The sequence below is a fragment of the Humulus lupulus genome, chromosome 9 (assembly GCF_963169125.1).
Source record: "Humulus lupulus chromosome 9, drHumLupu1.1, whole genome shotgun sequence".
Taxonomy (NCBI): Eukaryota; Viridiplantae; Streptophyta; class Magnoliopsida; order Rosales; family Cannabaceae; genus Humulus; species Humulus lupulus.
In genome coordinates this window covers 185,689,070-185,710,808 of record NC_084801.1, presented here as the reverse complement: position 1 = coordinate 185,710,808, position 21,739 = coordinate 185,689,070, and the positions used below count along the sequence as shown (strand labels likewise).

The window sequence follows — 21,739 nt, the reverse complement described above, 5'->3', positions numbered from 1 at the left end:
AGTGTAATACATTACGGAGAAATTAGTGAAATCTTCAATTTACCAAAGGGGTACCCCTTTTTTAAAAATTCGATTTCTATAATATGAATTCGAGTAATATTTTGAAAGTGAATAGTAAGGAATCTACAAGGGTAATGGGCACGAAAGTTGTAGCCCTTTGTCTTAGGCTTCTACGTATAAAATTGTGTGCAATGTCGAGGTGTGTAGAGGGTGCGACGACCAAAATAGTGAGAGATGTACGAATATAAGGGAAAAACATGCAAAAATTCCATCGAAAAGTAGAAATTTTTTTCAAATGTGAACATAACTAATTCTACCATGCATGTATGTTGTAGTACAAATAATATATAACTTTTGGAGGTGAGAAATATGTTATAATTAAACCCTTTGATTCATGCATATATTTATATTCATGTCAAACTCATTTTATGCAATATATTTAATATATTTATTTAAATATATAATTATACTAAATATAAATCATTGAAAAAGTATTAATATACTACAATAACACATAAAGAACAATATAAAATAAGTAAAAAAATATTACAAAAATAGATAAAAAAATTAAACGGGATCTTGTCAGGATGGGGATGGCCACCCTATTTAACATTCGGGGATTGAAACTTATCTCCGTCCCCACCTCGTTCCCTATTTAGATGGGGATTCCCCACCCCATTAGGGACGGGGCCCATGAAGAAAATGTGCCCTACTTTCAACCCTTATTTATGGAGTCTCACAAGCTTTACTCCATGCTCTTCAATGGTGTTATGCTATTTCTATACCTATCTCGGTTATTGAATTGGGTTCCAAAATTGCTATAGATAGGCTTAAGTCGAACTAAAATGATTTATTTCCACTTAATGATGTAATTAAAGACATTCATAGCTCATTATTTTACTTTCTTATATTCCAAGAGAAGTCAATTAATATTTAATGAACTGGTACAAAATGGTGCCATTCCATCATTTTTTTCTATTATGTAACTTCTTGTATTGATTTTCTCTATTGTATAGTACTACTCTTGCATCTGTTTGCTTAAACTGTCCTTTTTGTGGTCCAGTTGCTTCTACTTATATGAAAGTTTTTCATTATTGTAATCGTTCATTTGTTTCATATTCTTGTTTCATGACAATGAGAATCATCATTCATTAAATGTTTGGTGAATTTTGTCTACAAATACACCACATTTATCACTGCTTTGATATGTACCTTGTCCTTTCGAATTATATTTAGGATATTTTCACCCAAGGCTTCAAAAACAAGCTTTTTTTTTTTTTTTTTTTTTAACTAGTTAGCAAATATTATAAGAATAATGAGTGAAAATAAACTTGTTTTGATAAAAAATTTTGAAAAAATAGTCTCATTCTAAAATTTGATTAATTGTCTAAAAATTTCGACCAACTATCTGGAGTGTCGGATATTATTTTGCAAAAAATAATTAAAACTAAGTGAGAGTGTAAAATAATTTTTTTTTAAAATATACCATTTTACAGAGATACCCATATTATAAATACGACAATTAATAAAACTATTACAATCGCTTGAAGAAAAAAAATGTATAACATCCTTTACTTGAGACAAAAGTAGTAAAAGATTATAATTTACAATCAATTCGTTCAACATTTTTTTTTTCCATGATAAATTCTCTTTTTTAAATTATGTATCTGATATCCTAACTTATTCATCTAGAAATTTTAGTTCAAATCACTTGTTACTGGACAAAATATATCTCATCTTTATATTTATTACGATCTTTTCTTCACGAATATTAATAGAAATTTGGTCTTGGTAACAAAGATTGAAAATTAAATATTTAGAACTAACAACACTTGTTTCAGCTTTGACTTAGGGCAAACACATCATAATTAATGTAACATGTCATATAATTGACCAATGACTATGCACAATTCCAAACACAGTTTCTAGATTGACATATTAGAAAAGACACTATAGTTTCTATAGTTAATCAAATTAAAAAAGAAATGTTGTAATAGTGAGACCAATTCATGTGGAGAAAGAATCTTTTCAGTGACAGAAAGAGAAATAATAGATATGAAAATATTCTATTTGTTACTTAATCAATGTGCCATAAATTTAGTAGCTATAATTAAGCCATGAATTGAAAGCTGGTGTGTTGGACCATAATCATTCAAATTTTTATATCTAGCCTTGGAGTTTGGGCCCCATAAAGTCTTTCCATAATATTATATTATCTGTAATATTTAAATACATTTAAAAAAAAATCAAATAAAGGAGTCTTTTGTATATAGTTATCATCTTAGTAAATTAATATCCAGCAATGACCAAATGATACTGAGCTGAGTGCTCTCATTTCTTTATTATTGTGTGAGAGAAAGAGAGAGGCTTTGGATCCCATATCTTCTGACTGATTTTGTAAAATATTTCTTCTTTTTTTGAAGAGAGTACATTTTCTTAGATCTTTATGATCAAATGTATGATATGATATATATATATATATAAAAATCACAAATTAAAAAAAATCATATATATATATATAACTATTGATAAAAGTATTGTTCTGTGTTTTGTTAGCTATAACCTTTAAATAATGCTCTATTTTATTATATGTATTTCTTTGGTGTTCTTATTAGTACTTCTCTAAATGATTTTAATATATATGCCCTTTTGTCCCAAGATATGATAAGAGCATGTTTTAGGCTAATAATGAACTTAGACTGTGTGCTAATCTTTCTTTTTTATATTCTTAGTCGATCTGATCTAGCAAAACAATATAAATATATATAAGGGGATTATGCTATAAGGACTTAAAAAAGAATTCCACCGGTGGGATTCTTTTGTATTTCTGACTTGTGAATAATTTTCGATACGATTTTTTTTTATAACCAAGTATATTGTAGTTATTTAGAGCATCCTGGAAATCTTTAAAAATATTTCGAATAATTTACATTACCGTAAACTAGGTTCAAACATACTATTTTCTACGCACATATAAAAATTAATCATGCGTACAACATGTTTTGAACTTAATTTTAGGCACTGTAAATTATTTAGAATTTTCTGAAAAACTACAAGATGTTCTAAATAATTAAAATATACACGGTCATAAAAAAAATCACGCCAAAAATTATTCACGAATCAGGAATACACATGAGTCCTACCGATAGGGCTCTTTTTGAACCCCCTTCACCAAATTTTCACTATATATATATAATTATAGGGAATTTCTCATGTAGAGACTTCACTTTAAGCTCTATCGGTGAGGCTCTCAGTATTCTCGACCTTTGCAGTTTCGACGCAATTTTTTTTTATGACCGTGTATATTATAGCTATTTAAAGTATCGATACGATTTTTAGAAAAGTATGAATAGTTTACAGTACCGAAAACTAAGTTCAAATATGTTGTTGCACTCGTGACTAATTTTTTTTATACGTATGGAAAGCAACATATTTAAACCTAGTATTCAGTTAAATTATTCTGAATTTTTTGAAAAATTTGCAGATGCTCTAAACAACTACAGTATACACAATCATAAAAAATAATTACGCCGAAAACTGTTCACGAATCAAAAATATTAAAGAATCTCACCAGTTAGACTTAAAGTAAAGTCCTACAGAAAAATTGTCAAAAAAAAAATATAAAAATATATTTTATGACTTTTTTTATTTTGTTCTTTGAAATTAGTATGTAACTTGATTAAACACCAAGCCAACGGTGGCACAAGAATAGGGTTTGTACAGCTGATGGCGGGGTAGACCCGCCACAAGACCGGTCGATGTTTAGGGAGACATCGGCACTGTGCCGTAAGGGTATTACCGTATTATTATTATAGCGTTGACCTCAATGACTGAGGCTTTAGCTTTACTTTTATTTTAATGTAACATTTTAATAATGACTCAGGTTTAACTTTTTTTTTTTTTTTTAATTTAACATTTGTTATTATTAATAAGGGTAAATTTCAGAGTTTTGCCTTTTAAATTTTTTTCGTGGAAAAATTCCCCTTTGGACTTTAGCAATTATTGTATTTGTGTTATTTATATTGCATTTCGTTCATTTTTTTTAAACAATTTTCTCATTATAAATTTTGAAAATATGTATTTACATTTTTAGAATTAATTTTTGTATGTGTGATGTCAATAATCTTAATTTCGACTAACTTCAGTTAGTTAAATAGACTCCCATATTATAATTATGCATGTGACATGTGGCTGCATAGCAAATTGCTTTAAAAAATGAACAAAATATAAAAAAAAATTGCATGTTTGCAATTATTTCTATAATTCAAGGGCATTTTTTCCACAAAAAATAGTTCAGCGGATAAAACTCTAAAGTGACTATAATTCAAGGGAAAAAATTGTTATTTGTCCTAATAATAATTAGGTTGTAATTAGTGCACAAATATTCAGTGCTCTCAACTCACATAATCCATTCAGTGTGGTAGGTTTTGAATAAGATATTGAGAATTTGTGTGTTGTGTTGATAACCATAAGTCTCTTGTTTGAAGTAACTTTATCATGTCTTCTTGATTAGATAAGGTTATTTTGAACTACAAGTTTGGGCAATCCTATTTATAAGGAAAATTCAGCTATTTTAAAAAAAAAATATTTAATACATAAGAAAATTCAATATTTCATATAATTACTTAGGTGAACTTCGCATGTTTGGTTGTATAAACACTTTAGATGTTTATGTGGTACTTAGCTTTTATTTTTGTATGAATGTGTATATATATGTACATTAAGTCTATATAGTTTGTGAATTTATTTTATTTTAAGTTTATTTGAATGTTCAAATATATTTATTAATTTTAAAATAATTGCAAATTATAATTAAAAAAATAATTATGAAAATATTTTATAAAAACCAAAATAATAATAAAAATAAAATAAAAATATTTTTTTTAGGAAAAAATACTTTTAACTTCGGTTATTATGTAATAATAGAAGTTAAAGGGTACCATTTAACTTAAGTTATTATGTAAAAACCGAAGTTAAAGGTTACCATTTAACTTTGGTTATTATGTAAAAATCGAAGTTAAAATGTATCTTTTGACTTCGGTTATTATGTAAAAACCGAAGTTAAAGCCCTTTAATTTCGATTTTTATATAATAATGGAAGTTAAAATGTACCATTTAACTTCAGTTTTTAAATACTTTTAACTTCACTCGAATTAACTTCGGTTAATATCTCTGCGAGATCTGAAGAATAACAAGCGAAAAAATTGAAATTAAAGCCTATTTTTGTAGTTGTGTATAGTTTTTCACTAGAGATTGCCAAGCCTATAGCTCTTCGGGCAATATTTTTGCCTTTATTATTAAAACCCATCTTTTTTGCATGTGAATGTACTTCGTAGGTATGACAAGCATCCTACTAGTTTTTAGGAAATTCTGAATAATTTACACTGTCCAAATACATGATTCAAATATTAAATTGCACGAATGCCTATTTTTTTTTATTAGCGTGCAACTAGCTATTCTAAACTCTGTTTTTCGGTATCATAAATTAATAAGAATTTTTGCAATACCTACTATAACTATAAAATATATCATCATATATAAATAATTTGGATTATAATTTATTCACGTGTTAAAAATACAGACACTCTTACTTATAAGAACAAAAGTGACACCCCACTCTAAAATTTTCCTAAATAAATATATGTTGCTAAACTTGAGCAAAAAGATACAATTAGCACAAACAAAAGTAGTTTAACAAGAATGACAAATAAGTTGGTTTAAAAAACTTGTCACTTTAACTAGAATGTAGTTTGATGAAGAATGTGACAAAATATAATGACACATATGGAAGTTAATTAAAAAAGACATGTTACTAACTTTGATTAAGATATTATGGTATTTGGGTGAAGTGAAAGCAAACTAAGACATTTGGAGGTGTTGTGATCTTATTGAGTTTTAGGTCAAACTAAACCAAAACTTGAGAAATGGGTTAAGGGTCAACCAAGCTGGCTAAGGGAAGAAATTGGCGTTATCTTTGAGTAGTGTTACTATTGGATAGGAATCTATTGATGTGTAATGTTTGGCCAATTGCATTGCATCATCACCTTGTTAAATATCTTGGAAACTTCAACTTTTGCACAATTTTTAGGTGTGATATCAATTTAACGGTTTTATTTGGCAATTTATTGAGCTACAATGTATTATTTTAAATGTTAAATTATATTTAATAATAGCTCTTTTTAGAGAGAATAATATAATACAATTTAATATGTTTGAGTGTCGGAATTGTTGAGAAATAAAAATGTAACAATATACCAATAAGTATTTGATCAATTAATGGCATGTGCTATTTAATGTGTGTTCGGAAAGTTAGTCTATGATTAGAATTGAATTGAGTGTAATGAGAGTAATTACTCAATTTGACGTGTTTATTTAACTAATTAATTATATAATTACTATATAATTGGAGTTAATTGAAGAGTCACAATTACTCTCTTCAATTTATTATTATTAATAGAGATTCACATTCACTTGTTTACTAAATTTAACAACGGTGGAAGATAGTAAGACTTGTATAAATTATAGAAAAAAAATAAAGGGAATCATCCCCTCTTCATTTTCTCAAGAAATAACAATACCTTTAAAACTTTTATTTATTATTGGGTTAATACATTTTTGAACCATGTGTTTTGTCTCATTACCTGTTTGGACCTTGTGTTTTGATAAATTCATTTTTAGATCCTGTGTTTTGCAAAATGGTTCAAATATACTCATAAACTCAATTTTGATGAAGACAAAATTGAATATAAAAACACAGTTAGGCAAAATGATTTTATTTTTATTTTGAATTGTTAGTTTGATGAATTACTTGTAATTTTAGCTCAAAAACTTTGGCCAAAATCGAGTTTAGGGTTCTATTTGAACCATTTTACAAACACGCAAGGTCCAAAAATGCAACTCTAATGGTGTTACAAAATATGTGCCAAATTTAAAACATACTAAATTCAGTTCGGGGCAAATTTGACACACAATAAAGGCTCGTCGGGTTGTTGCCTCACGTTAGCCAGGGAGTCGGCCTTGACGCGGGCAGCCTGGGAGGCTCGGAATGCCCTTTTGAAGTCAGCAGAGAAAGTTTTCCAGGAGCTGATTGATTGTTTCTTGCTTTGTTTGAACCAATGTCTGGCTGGCCCGGTCAGTGTGGAGGGAAATATCAGACACCTCAACTTAGGGCCAATGTTGTGGGCCATCATTAGGGTATTGAACATCCCCAGATGATCCGACGGATCTCCGTCTCCGTTGAATTTGGGCAGGCGCGGCATACGGAAACGGGGTGGGTATGCCGTTGCTGCTATGCTGGGGGCGAAGAGCTCAAGCTCGTCCCCCGAACCATATTCGTCTTTTTCTTTCTCCGACAGGAGCTTCCTCATTAGCTCCTCCATCTGAGCAAGGCGCTCAAGGGTTTTGTCCTGATTTCCTTGGTTACTTCGGGGCTATTCAACAGCTCTGGATCCATTGTATACGTTTGGTGGGTTATTGCCCCTCCTGTCTTGAGATAGGTTATTTGGGACATTCTCGCCGTTACGTACCTCGGAAAGGTCCCCCCCTGAGCGAGCATGGCTGCCACCTCCTACCGGGTCCTCCCAATGAGAGTTAAGGCGATCTCGTAGGTCGCCCCTTGGGGTGGCTTGAGAACTTTGCGCCGAGCTTAAGCGTTGACGCAGGTCTCCGCCAGAAAGGTCACTCTGGCGACTGCCGGTCCAGTAGCTCCTGTTAGAGAAGCTCGGAGTCCGCCTCTGGGGGTGAGGATCCGGGCTCCCTCTGGGCGCCCTGCTACAACAGGAAGGTCCTGCGGATGGGGGTTTCTCCTGCTGCTTCCATAAGCTAGAATATCTCGGATGGGCCGAGGAGGAGACGGATATCTTATTGGTGACGGAGGATGTCTGACCGGGGATGCGATCCTGGTTCCGTCAGGGCAGATCAAGTTTGGTGGGGGCCTTTCGGCCCTGCCAACTTGTGGGCCTGGCGCCTGGCGATCTGGACGAGGCGCAGGACAGCTGGTGCTGTGAGCCCTCCCCGGATCTCCTTCTAGAATTCCCTCGAGCCCTCCTGGACGCGCTCGAGGCTGGCAGTGATCTGGGAGTTGAGGTTCGGACCAAGCGGCTATACTGTTGTTTGGCTCTGGGTATTTCTTCGAAGTTTGCTTCTTGGCGGTGCGATGAGGGAGTAGAGTTGGACGTCGGAGGTCTGACTGAGCGGCTAGGTCTGGACCGATTACCCTAGCGGGACTTACGAGTCTCGCCTTTCCTCTTTCCGACATTAGCGTCGGTTGTAAGAGGGGGTAGTCGGGCCAACACCTCCTTAATCTGCTGACTAGCTTTCACCAATTAGCTCCTCAGCTGAGCGTTCTCCATCTCAACCGCCGTGTAAAAATCCGGGTTTGGATTAGGTGGCCGGGGTGCCGAACTTCCAGTGTCATCCTGGCCTATCGGCTGCTTGCCCGGCCGCTGCTGGACTTCAAGATTTTGCTCACCGAAGATGGCGGCGTGATGAGCCTCCTGCCCATCATGTTGTTCCGCCTCGTTACCGTGTCTTGATCGAGTGGTCACCATAGTTGGATATTCGTGATGGCACCAACCTAACAAGCTCTCAATGAAAGCACCAAACTGTTGACGCGGTTCTTCGCCAACAGGTAATTAAGAAAATAAGAGAAAGAGATTAGTGCTTAATAATGAACCGAAACGGATGAATGATCTTTAAATGGACTGGTGACACAATTACGTTTTTAAGTGGTTCAAAGGTTAAAATCCTTCTACTCCACCAACCAATATTATTGCTATATTTCTGGTATTCTTTACAGGGTGTTTCGTTACACAATAGAATCCAACCCTTTCCAACTCCCAGGGTCTCCATATTTATAGGAGAGAGCACCGGGGAGTTGGTAAGGGGGGTCATCCCGTGACCCTCTTACCAATCATGTCACTTCTGTGACATTCATGATTAATTCCTAAAACCTGACAAATGAAGTGTGGTCTAATCAACAGGTAAGGGGGATAATGGGTCGCACGGCCCAACCCAGTCGTGGGTGCCTGAATACGCACGTTCATGCTGCGTGTCCGAGAATTCAGGGATGTATCAGACACATGATGTCTGATATATGCACGTTTACATTGCATGGTTGACTTTACAAAAGGTCATAGCTTCAAACTCCAACTCGTATCCCTAGCTGGATGTCTTCTCGACCTGGGCCTTCATAGTCCTGACTCGGCCCTTAAGTAATCTTGGCGAACCTTTGGCTACCTCGAGCTAAAGAGGTAAGACCTGACGACAGCAGCTCCGGTCATGGGGTATCCACGTGGCTGATATAATTACGCCATATCTCAGCTCGCTAATAGCCCGTTGGAAAATCAGGGCGTACAATGTGTATTGTGATTGATACCGCGTGTGAGTGGTGATGTAATTGTGGTGGACGATACGAGACGGTTCTAGAGAGTTGTTTAGCTTGAAAGTCACAACAGGGTTACATACTTGGCTCGGGAGGAGCTTAGGGGTATTTTGGGAATATTATAAAGTGTTCGAGAATTTTGGTGCTACAATGAATGATTACATTTTCAAATTATGTGATTTTTAATACAGTTTAGTTACACTTTTGAACTAGATTCTTGATTAGCAAGTTAAATGCACATTTTTAACTCACTTAGTAATGACTTTAAGGTAGTAGGGCGTTACAGTTACTAACTTGAAGATTAAATTGAAGGTGAGTAAGTATTTTAGTTTTATTTATTACTATTGCACATATTTATAGAATTATAGTTAATTTATATTGAATTTAGTAGAAATTAAGTTTGAAAACTAGTGAAGTACGTTTTGGAAAATTTGTGTGTTGTGGTGGTATAATGATGAAATTATCCATGTTGATTGTTGTTTTTCTTTGTATTGAATTAATAGATACTTATGAAATTAGGATATGTTATAGAAACAGAAGAAACTCTGCCCAATTTTTTAGGATTTATTAATTGAAAATGTTTTTAAATATGTAGTATTTATTCATAGAGTTGTAATTTAAACTTTTTAGGTTTGGCGGTAGGTTTTGAATAAGATATCGAGAATTTGTGTGTTGTATTGATAATCATAAGTCCCTAGTTTGAAGTAACATTATCATGTCTTCTTGATTAGATAAGGTTACTTTGAACTATAGGTTTGAGCAGTCCTATTTATAAAGAAAATTCAGCTAAATTTTTAAAAAAATATTTAATACATAAGAAATTTCAATATTTCATATAATTACTTAAGTGAACTTCGCATGTTTAGTTGTATAAACACTCTAGATGTTTATGTAGTACTTAGCTTTTATTTTTGTATGAATGTGTATATATATGTACATTAAGTCTACATAGTTTGTGAATTTATTTTATTTTAAGTTTATTTGAATGTTCAAATATATTTATTAATATTAAAATAATTTCACATTAGAATTAAAAAAATAATTGTGAAAAATATTTTATAAAAACCAAAATAATAATAAAATAATTTTTTTAGGAAAAAATATATTTAACTTCGGTTATTATGTAATAACTGAAGTTAAAATATATCATTTGACTTCGGTTATTATGTAAAAACCGAAGTTAAATCCCTTTAACTTCGATTTTAATATAATAACCAAAGTTAAAATGTACCCTTTAACTTCGGTTTAAATCCTTTTAACTTCGCTCGAATTAACTTCGGTTAATATCTCCGCGAGATCTGAAGAATTACAAGCGAAAAAACTGAAATTAAAACCTATTTTTGTAGTTGTGTATAGTTTTTCACAAGAGATTGCCAAGCCTATAGCTCTTCGGGCAATATTTTTGCCTTTATTATTATAACCCATCTTTTTTATATGTGGATGTACTTCGTATGTATAACAAGCATCCCACCAGTTTTTAGTAAATTATGAATAATTTATACTGCCGAAAACATTATTTAAATATTAAATTGCACACATGCCTATTTTTTTTATTAGCGTGCAACTAGCTATTCTAAACTCTGTTTTTCGGTATCATAAATTAATAAGAATTTTTGCAATACCTACTATAACTATAAAATATATCATCATATATAAATAATTTGGATTATAATTTATTCACGTGTTAAAAATACAGACACTCTTACTTATAAGAACAAAAGTGACACCCCACTCTAAAATTTTCCTAAATAAATATATGTTGCTAAACTTGAGCAAAAAGATACAATTAGCACAAACAAAAGTAGTTTAACAAGAATGACAAATAAGTTGGTTTAAAAAACTTGTCACTTTAACTAGAATGTAGTTTGATGAAGAATGTGACAAAATATAATGACACATATGGAAGTTAATTAAAAAAGACATGTTACTAACTTTGATTAAGATATTATGGTATTTGGGTGAAGTGAAAGCAAACTAAGACATTTGGAGGTGTTGTGATCTTATTGAGTTTTAGGTCAAACTAAACCAAAACTTGAGAAATGGGTTAAGGGTCAACCAAGCTGGCTAAGGGAAGAAATTGGCGTTATCTTTGAGTAGTGTTACTATTGGATAGGAATCTATTGATGTGTAATGTTTGGCCAACTGCATTGCATCATCACCTTGTTAAATATCTTGGAAACTTCAACTTTTGCACAATTTTTAGGTGTGATATCAATTTAACGGTTTTATTTGGCAATTTATTGAGCTACAATGTATTATTTTAAATGTTAAATTATATTTAATAATAGCTCTTTTTAGAGAGAATAATATAATATAATTTAATATGTTTGAGTGTCGGAATTGTTGAGAAATAAAAATGTAACAATATACCAATAAGTATTTGATCAATTAATGGCATGTGCTATTTAATGTGTGTTCGGAAAGTTAGTTTATGATTAGAATTGAGCGTAATTCAGAGTAATTATTTAATTTGACGTGTTTATTTGATTAATTAATTATATAATTATTATATGGGTATTTGTTTTGAGTAGTTGAATTGTTTTGGAAAATGTAGATAGACTTAGGATGGAGGTAATATTAAATTTTTGTGTACAAAATGGTTCACTTTACCCTTAAAATACATATGAGACCTACACAAATTATTAACTTTACATCTTTAAAATTTGAACCAAACTTAAGAAGAGATTTAGATTCCATTCCATACCAAACACCTCCTATATATTTTGAGGTAATTGAAGAGTCTCGATTACTCTCTTCAATATATTATTATTTTTATTAGAGATTCACATTCACTTGTTTACTAAATTTAATAATGAAGGAGTTAGTGAGACTCATATAAATTATAGAAAAATAAATAAAGGGAATACTTCCCCCTTCATTTTCTCAAGAAATAATATTATTTTAAAATCTTTTATTTATTATTGGGTTTATACTTTTTTGGACTTTGTGTTTTATCTCATTATTTGTTTAGACATTGTGTTTTGATAAATTTATTTTTGGACACAGTGTTTTGTAAAGTTGTTCAAATAGACTTATAAACTCAATTTTGTTGAAGAAAAAATTGAATATAAAAACACAGTTGTTAAGCAAAATAATTCTATTTTTGTTTTATATTATTAGTTTGATGAATTACTTGTAATTTTAGCTCAAAAATTTTGACAAAAATTAATTTTAGGGTTCTATTTGAACCATTTTACAAACACACAAGATCCAAAAATGCAACTCTAATGGTGTTACAAAATATGTGCCAAATTTAAAACCTGCTAAATTTAGTTCGGGAGAAATTTGACCCATCATAAATTTTCTCTTTTTTATATACTCTTTTATCACTAATCAATAAATTTTACCTTTTTTTATTTACCTTTTACAACTAATTAATACCATTTGTTAATTAAAAGTTTATTTTTAACTTTTTATTTATTTATACATTTTTAATAAATAATAAATGATTTTCTTGACTTTTTGAGTAAATGTGTATCTTGTATATTAGGCCACAATTGCTAAAATTGGTCTCTACCATTTATTATGGAGATAATCTAATTATTTTCTTCTTCTTTTTTTTGCTAAGATAATCATTCATTATTTTCCATCATATAATTCTACTTTTTTTTCCCCGATTTTTTTGTTAATTAATAAAATTAATTTAGCTATCTATATTTTCATTGTAATTTTCAAAATTTAACCAAAAAAAAAAAACAAAAAGACAAAAGTAATGGGCGCCACGTTCCCCCACCGCTGCCAACCTCGTAACCACACGAACCAAAAGGCAAATAAAGGACACCCAAGTAATTACCCAGAAACATCGAGGGTATTTTCGTAATTCCACACTCTCTTCCAAAAAAAAAATTAAGGAAAGAAAAAAAAAAAAAAGGACTGTACTAAATACTAACAATGATTTCTTTCTTCCATGGAGGAATGGCTTGCAGAGTTGGCAATGTCCTCTCACTCTCTCTCTTTCTCTTTCTGTTTCTCTCTCTAACACTCTCTTTTCTGGGCAGTTAAGCTGCTCCAATCTCCCCACCTACTCTTCCCTTTCTCTCTCTAACAAAAACCACAGCTTTCTCTCTCTAACCCAACCTCAGTTCAGTTCTCATTCCTTCATTTATTGTTCTCATTCATTCGTGTATTTTTCCGCATACTTTTCTTTTCCCTTTTACAGAGGTAGCGTCAGCTGAATCCTAGCGAGAGAGAGAGAGAGAAAGATGCCTCTGGTGAGGTTTCAGGTTCGGAATGAGTTCGGACTGGGGAACTCGGAGCTTCACTCGCGGCTCAACAAAGAAGATCCTAAAGCTGTGCTTGATGGTGCCGCCGTGGCTGGCTTGGTTGGGATCTTGAGACAATTGGGCGATCTCGCCGAGTAAGTTTTGGTTTGGTAGCTCTTCAATTTTAATGGCGAATGAAATTTTCGTTTTTTTTTTTTATGTTAGTAGGAACTTTGAAAAGGGGTGTTTGCTCGTTTTGCTGTTTTAATTTCGGAGAAAGAATAAGATTGTTTGGTTATTGAGTTTAAGAGAAATTTGTTGAACCAATTGGATTAGTATTGGAATTTGGAAACCTTGAAGCCCAAGTGAATCTTTGTATGAATATTATAATTGTGTTGATTTGCAATTAAAAGTTTTGGTCTTCCAATTGAAACTTACTTGAAGATTAATAATTTAGATAACTTTACTGCAAATCTGGCTACTTTTATTTCTAGTGATTATGGAAGTTTGGAACCAGTGGTTGCAAGCTTAGCTAGAGCCTGCTATGATGGTACTGGTAATCCGCACCTTCTCCTAGTGTGGAGGTGTTAAGTTGGGATCCTTTCCGGTAGTCTGGAGTTTAAAAGAGAGAAGGAAATTTGGTTCATTTATTGGTTATTATACGAGATAAGGCAGTTGTTTAGGCATACCAAGCAGGTCTTACTATGATAAACATAAGTAATCTCTTGGAGTTCAGGTTCTCTGCTATGCATTTAGTATAATATCGTAATAGCCAGGGTTTTGCTTCCTTTAATTTTTCAAATTGACGACGAGGTGTTTATCTTTTGTTGTTTGGTGAGATATGCCAGTTATACAGAAATTGTAATTTATGCAGTGGACTCTATATCCGATTTGTAGGTTTGCTGGAGAGGTGTTTCATGGATTGCAGGAGCAGGTAATGGCTACTTCTTCCCGAAGCCATAAATTGATGGTACGTGTGCAACGCATTGAAGCTGCTCTTCCTCCCCTTGAGAAGGTTGTATTGGCACAAACGAGCCACATACATTTTGCTTATACAGCCGGTATGGCTTTTCTACCTTTGCTATACTCTGATGTCTGTCTCTATATAAGATGCATATCATTAGAAACTATGTTAACTTTATTTATGTCTATCTTTTGCTTATGGATTGACAATTTTGTGTGATTGCTTCTTGTAAGATGTTTATACTTATTGTTAAAAGGTAAAATTCTTAATTTAATACCATGTAGTATGTACATATATTGTATGTTTGTGCCATATGTTGAAATTAAATATTTTCTCCATGAAAAGTTGTGAAATTTCTAATGTAGGCATGCACAACTTAATGTAATTGTTCATATCTTTAGCATCTATTCGTTATCTTTCATGTAGGCTTAGGGGCTGTTGGAACTTCATTATGATGTTGTAGTTCTACACATGCATAATGTAACCTAGTTAATCTTGTGTCTAAGAAAATGTCTTATTATTATTTCGTATTGAAAATACTGAGTTGCCTCTATTGATGGCAAGAAAGTGCTTCCATATGTAGACTGACTTGTTTTCAATTACTATTAAGTATTTGCCTTTTTTCCCCTCCTGGGCTCTTATATAGCAATTGTTATAGCTTCTAATCCCTAAATATTGTAGGGATAGACAGGGAGTCTAATTTAAAAAGAAAACTCGAGTTCTTGTATTTTTTTCATTTATCAAAGATTTCTGTGTTTAGTTAAGAGTTTATTGTACCATGTTGATCTTCTAGACGATTCAAATTCTTAATGGAAGCAGTTGCTTTGCAGGTTCAGAGTGGCATCCCCGTATTCACAATGAAAGACACCATTTCATTAACAACGACTTGCCTCATTTTATTATGGATTCATACGAAGAATGTCGTCGTCCTCCTCATCTGCACTTGCTTGACAAGTATATTATACCTTTTATTCTCTGTACCGTCTATAATTCTAATCACTGTTATTTACTTGAAAGAAAACTATCAAAAGTGGTGAAGTGTAGAATATCCTTACACATGGTGGAATTTTCAGATTTGATACTGGTGGACCTGGATCTTGTTTAAAGCGATATTCAGACCCAACCTTCTTTAAGAGAGTATCAGCTGTTTCTGATGAAGTAAATGCTGAGAAGAATCCAAGAGATAGGAAGGCTCGACGAAGCAAGGTATGTCTTTCTGCCCTTACCCCTTGAAGAACTTACATAAGGAATTCCAAGCTTGTCAATACATTATTAGTGAATTCTTGTAGTAGTTTACTTTCCATTATTCATCTTTCTATGTGGAACTTCTTATATGAATAATTTAACAAAAATGGCTCTATGCAAGGAAGCATTAGAAAGTTCAAATTTGGTTTGCAAGGCACTAAAGCAGATGCTTTGAAGCCCTGTCTAAATTTTTAACTAACTAAAGGGATTGGATATTGATGTCCATTTGAACAAATACAATCTTTTTTTCAATATTTACTTTTGTAGATGAAAATTTCTCTTTGTGCGTGATAACATAATGCATTAGTTCACTTAATCTTTTAAGAAATGACATTTAATAATGCACTTGATCATTAGATGAGAGCTTATTTATTTCTCATGTAAATATTGAAATTGACAGAAAAAACGATCATCAAAGCAGAAGGGAGATGTATCACGTGGTGCCTCAATGTCAGATTCTCACAATAACAGGTAATTAATACACTTTGTTGAGAACAACCTTTGGCACAACAATAGCATATTTTGGGTTAAAATTTTTGTAGAAATTTTATAGATGAATATTCTATCTTCACACCGAATTAGTAATTGAACATATACTGTCTCAACAACATACATTTTTTTTTTAAAATTGCTGATATCATTATTCACAAGCTAAGGTTGTTCAGCTCCATTTTTTTAGGATTATTATTCGACATTGACATAGCTCCCAAAATTTATTTTTGACACAAGATGATGATGATCAAAATTTATTTCCATTATTGATTTGAAAGCTGAAAAGCTTTGGCTTCTGACCATGCAGCATGCCGTTTATTCCTCCTACTGTTGAAGCGCGAAGCTCTCCATCTCAAGCCACTTCTACAGTTGACACGACACTAAAATATGATAGGGGGAACCATTTAAATTCTTTTGATTCTAGAGCTGAGTCTGGATATATCGAATGTGTTTTTCATCCAAGTTCATCTGTTCAAGCTGGAGAACAAGAATTCAAGGATTCACCCCCATTTAGAATGACTCAGCATAATGATACTCTTAATTCTGTTTTTGCTGATGAACATGTTGGCTTTATGGATGATCGCCTTTCCCGAAGTTCATTACAGGAACCAATTACCTCCGGTTCATCATGTGTTACCTGGGATGAGAAGGCAGAAATAATGGATCCTAGTCAAGAGAGTAATTTGGATGAAACACTAGATCTGCATCAGAATTTGCCTACTATAGATGCAAATGGATATGGAGCTGGGAACATTACAATTGTTGATCAAATGGAAATATTTGGTGACAAAAGCATGCACGAACGAATTTCAGATCAAATGGAAATGCTTGGCAACAAAACCATCCATGAAAGAACTGTCGATCAAATGGAAATGCCTGGTGACGAAAACATCCACAAAAGAACTGTTAATCAATTGGAAATGCTTGGCGAGCAAAACATCCATGAAAGAACTGTTGATCAAATGGAAATGCTTGGTGACAAAATCATCCACAGAACTGTTGATCAAACAGAAATGCACAGTGAACAAAATATCCATGAAAGAACTGCTGATGAACTAGAAATTTTTGGTGAACAAAACATACATGAAAGATCTGTTGATCAAATGGAAATTCTCGCTGAACAAGACGTACACGAAAGATCAGTTGGCCAAATGGAAATGCTTGGTGACGAGAATATCCACGAATCAGCCTCCAACTCGAATGAGATTGATGAAATTGAAAGTGAAACAGACAATTTCATGGATGCCCTTAATACCATTGAATCAGATGCTGAAAATGATCTTGATTATCAGACCAAAAGGGAGGTAGAACAGTTTCCCACCATTTTCAACAATGATGTGGAAGACAGAATGCATGAACTGAATGTGAATTGGTCAGATCGTTGCGATGATCCTCCAACATCTACATTTGATAATGCATCCTTCACTTCCACTAACAAAGAAGAGGCGACAGACCTCCATGACTCAGTCTCTTTAGAGAGTTGTGTCCATGAACAACTGCCTACACCTGACATTTCCCCAAACAAAGAAGAGTCCTGTGATCTTCCCAATTCATTTTCCTCTGACAGTCATGATGATGTCCAAATTTCTGAATCATCTACAGATCATGATGCTGTCATTACTAGAAGTGAAGATATTTATGATGGTTCAAAATTAGAATCAGTTATGTCTACCCCATCATCCTCTGTAACCAAGCCTGTTGATGTACAGGACCCATCAGGAAAGAAGACTACGAGTGCTGTCCACGACTCTGAAGAATCTCAGGCTGACCTACCCAGAAATCATTCAATGAGGTTCTGGACCAATGGTGGCTTGTTAGGACTTGAACCATCTAAACCTCCTGATTTTTCCATGTCAAGTACTGTTACTCAGGATTCTGTGAATAGCAGTAAAACTGATGCAGTTGGTCAATTAAACCATACTTATGAGCTTAAGGATGAGATGCATGGAGGCAATTCAAATATATCGCCCATTAACATTGCAGGTAATGGAAAGGATTCTAGTACAAATACAAAATGCTCCACATCATGCGGCAACGATGAAGAAGATGGTACCTCTACTAAGAAAACGTCTCAGGGATCTTCAACAACTTGTTTAGACTCAACACATGGAAATGCTGATGATTCTCATATGCAAAATGGAAATCATACTAACAGGGAAAATAATGCAAATGAAACCAGTGTGTATGGAACTGGTAAAGTACTCCCAGTTGCTCCAAATGTCAAAAACACTTTTACCAAAACTAGTGAAGAGCATGATGAAAATTCATCTCTGGTTTTTGGACTCAGCCGTCGGTTGCTTTCTAATGGTTTTAGCAGAAAAGTATCTGATGCGAAAGATGAAAAATTTGAATCAATTAGTTCAATGAATGATAGCATTTGGGAGCAGGGGAATGAGCACCATAGAGCAGCACACCAAAGACTACCTGAAAGAGCCTTCAAAGAACATTTTGGATTTGGATCTGCTGCCAATTCACCCTCTTCTTCTCCACCACTTGAACATATGAAAATATCTTTCCATCCTATAGATAGCTTTGAGACTTCTACTCTAAAACTAAAATTTTCTGATGGGACACAAAGCCATGAAAGCATAGGAGACATGTTTCCATCATTTCAATTGATCCCAAAGCCTGCTATTCCTCCGCACAACTATGGTTCTGATTCAGATGATGACACGTTTTGTAGATCTTCTCCATGCATGTCAGATGATTGTCTTAGCCAACACTCAGAGTCAAATTCAGAACAGTGGGAATGTGGCGAAACTATGGAAGGCGAGGAAGAAGACCATGGTGTATATTATCCTTTACATGGAATATCATCAGCTGAACATATTTCAGGTTCTCTTGATTTTGATAAAATAACCAATGGTGAAATCTGCTATGATGGTGGATTTAAACGTACAAACTCTGGAAATGGGTTGGAACTCTCTCTCTGTGACCCTATACTTGATCTTCCAAGTTTTGATGCTGTGAAACCTGCTATGCCACAAGAAACAGAAAATGATTCCGATCCAAAGAATCTCCTTGATTCAAGATGTCATGCCGATCCTTCCCCAATACCTCCACCTCTTCCTCCTGCACAATGGCGGGTCTCAAAACCTCACATGGATGAGGCAGAAGACATAACAGGTATTACATCCGAGGATTTTAGAAATGAATTGAGTGCAAAATTGTTGGCTTCTATGGCTTCCCAGAAACCTAAAGAGGTTCCAGCAGGCCAACAAAATGATGAAGAGCTGACAGTCAAACCAAAAACCAAGGTATCATAGTAGACTAACTCTTTTTCTTTTCTTAAAAGTTATAAATATTGGATAAACATGATTGGAATTCGGAAGTAGAACTTCGCAGTTCATAATAGCTCTGTTTGGCAGGACCAGCAGAAGTTGAATAGCCAGAAAGAAATTAAGCAAGCCCCAAATAATAATGGAATCGATGAAAGGGAGGACTTCTTACAACAAATCAGAACAAAAGTAAGTAATTTTTTCTTGTTTCTCATTGTTATTTGCACTTTCCAATATCATAAAGAGACCAAAACCGGACTTAATTACGTATTTTGGCTGTGATTTTATTTCAAGTTAATGACATGAGATTACAGATTACATGAAAAGGGAAAAAAGAAACAGAGCCTTCAGATTTTTTCATATCGAGTGTATACCATTAACAACAGCTGCTCTTTCTTATGTTTTGATAGTTGTTTTCTCAGTTTGCTTTGTTTCTTCCATGTTGTCCAAGCATATAACCAGGCCACAGTTTGTGCAAATAGATGTTCAAGCACATTCTTAAAAGATAATTTAAACACGTTTTCTGGATCAATAATCTCTGGTAGCAATCATAATTTGTGTTATGTAACTTTCAAACTACCTTATTAGACTAAGAATTGCTGTCTTCTTTTTTATTAATTATCCCATGATAAGATGTTAATGTTATAAGATCTTGCAAAGTAAATGTTTGTATTAAGCATTTAGATTAACCTAGTCGCTAAGCAATAAAGTTATTAGAGAGGAAGTAATCTGTAGATAATGTAAAGTTCAACTTAGCTCAATTGTGCTCTTATTACCGTTATATGGTTTCAGTCTTTCAATCTGAGACGCACGGTGACAGCAAAGCCAACTACTACAACACCTGCACCCGCTGCGAACAACAAAGTCACCGCAATTATAGAGAAAGCAAATGCAATTCGCCAGGTTCCCAAATAAGCTCTTTTCCTTGTTTTTCCATTTATTTTTCACGGCTTACCCAACAAATTGACAACTGATAAATTTCCAGGCTGTTGGGAGTGATGATGGCGAAGAAGACGACGATACCTGGAGTGACATTTAAATTTTTCACCGACACATTTGCTGTAGCTCCAACAATCGAAATGTTTCCAAGTTCGCGAAGTTGATCGAGGCCGTCCATCATATGTGTATGTGAATAACTTAAGTTTCTTTGTAAATTATGTTTAGGTCTACTAATCTTGTATCTCATTGCAGTTATTTTTCTTAAATAATTTTTTTAAATGTAGTTGAATTCGTTGTAAAACATGAGAAAAATAGTTGAGTTTGATGCAGCAAGGCAGTTATTTCCACATATTTATAGTAATTCATTTCTCTGTTACATAATTTAATGTGGAGTTTTGATCATGTCAAGTTATAATTTTGGGAACTCTTTCTTAATTTTTAAGTAAATACACCGAAACATTATTATATAATAAGGCAATGACTGAGTCTTTTCTTGAAAACACAAGTAAGCTGTTGACTGACTGATTATTAAAAAAAAAGCATCTTTTCTTGTCATTAATTATCCTTTGTACAAACCCATTGTGTTAAGAAGAAAAGACTGTCATTTGGGGTGATTATGAATATATAATTTGCTTTACAGCTTTAATAATTTTCATTAGTCAATGCTTTCCCTCAATGAAGACTAATAAAAAACCTAAGTATATATATTATATATCTAAGCACACTATTTCGTAGAATCTTCCAGATAATAGAGATTAATTAATTGATTAAAAATATGTTGATAGTTATCATTTGGGTGTGTATTGTGTAATCAATTGTCAAAGGTCCACGCTTTGATTATGTCCACTTGCTTTATAACCAAGAATCCGGGAGAAAAAGAGCATTTGTATTAATAAAGAAAGAAAGTTTTAAGATTAGTTGACTGCTCTCATTTTAGCTAGTTTTTAAACCAAAAAAAAAGTTGGAAAACCTATGCCCAAGTTTTCAGATAGAAACTAGTTTGTTATTATAATTATTATTTTTCTTTTTTCCAAATAAAAAAAAGCAACTTGTCAATTTCAATTTGTTTGTTTCGATTATGAATAAATAAAGCTTGAAAAACAGGAGTATTCTTACCCTAGCTGACAATATTAATCAGCTATAGTCCAAAAGTAACATTCTCTTCTTCTTCTTCTTTCTCTTTTTCACATGATCATCAATACTCTATTTTATAATCCAGCCATTATTACCGATTCCT

The 21,739-nt window shown here is 33.2% G+C and overlaps 1 protein-coding gene across 2 annotated transcripts; it reads left to right on the top strand.

The window, feature by feature from the left end:
* The first annotated feature begins 13,280 nt into the window (after positions 1–13,280).
* Positions 13,281–20,853, top strand: LOC133801668 (protein SCAR3). Of its 2 annotated transcripts, none has more exons than XM_062239915.1 (9): positions 13,281–13,739; positions 14,482–14,645; positions 15,379–15,502; positions 15,622–15,754; positions 16,194–16,264; positions 16,593–19,542; positions 19,663–19,752; positions 20,356–20,466; positions 20,549–20,853. In XM_062239915.1, the coding sequence occupies exons 1-9, from the start codon at positions 13,585–13,587 to the stop codon at positions 20,600–20,602; spliced, it is 3,852 nt and encodes a 1,283-aa protein (XP_062095899.1). In that variant the 5' UTR covers positions 13,281–13,584; the 3' UTR covers positions 20,603–20,853. The 2 variants fall into 2 exon arrangements, with proteins under 2 accessions (XP_062095899.1, XP_062095898.1); XM_062239914.1 differs by having other exon boundaries at positions 13,282–13,739; positions 19,654–19,752.
* The last annotated feature ends 886 nt before the right edge of the window (positions 20,854–21,739 follow it).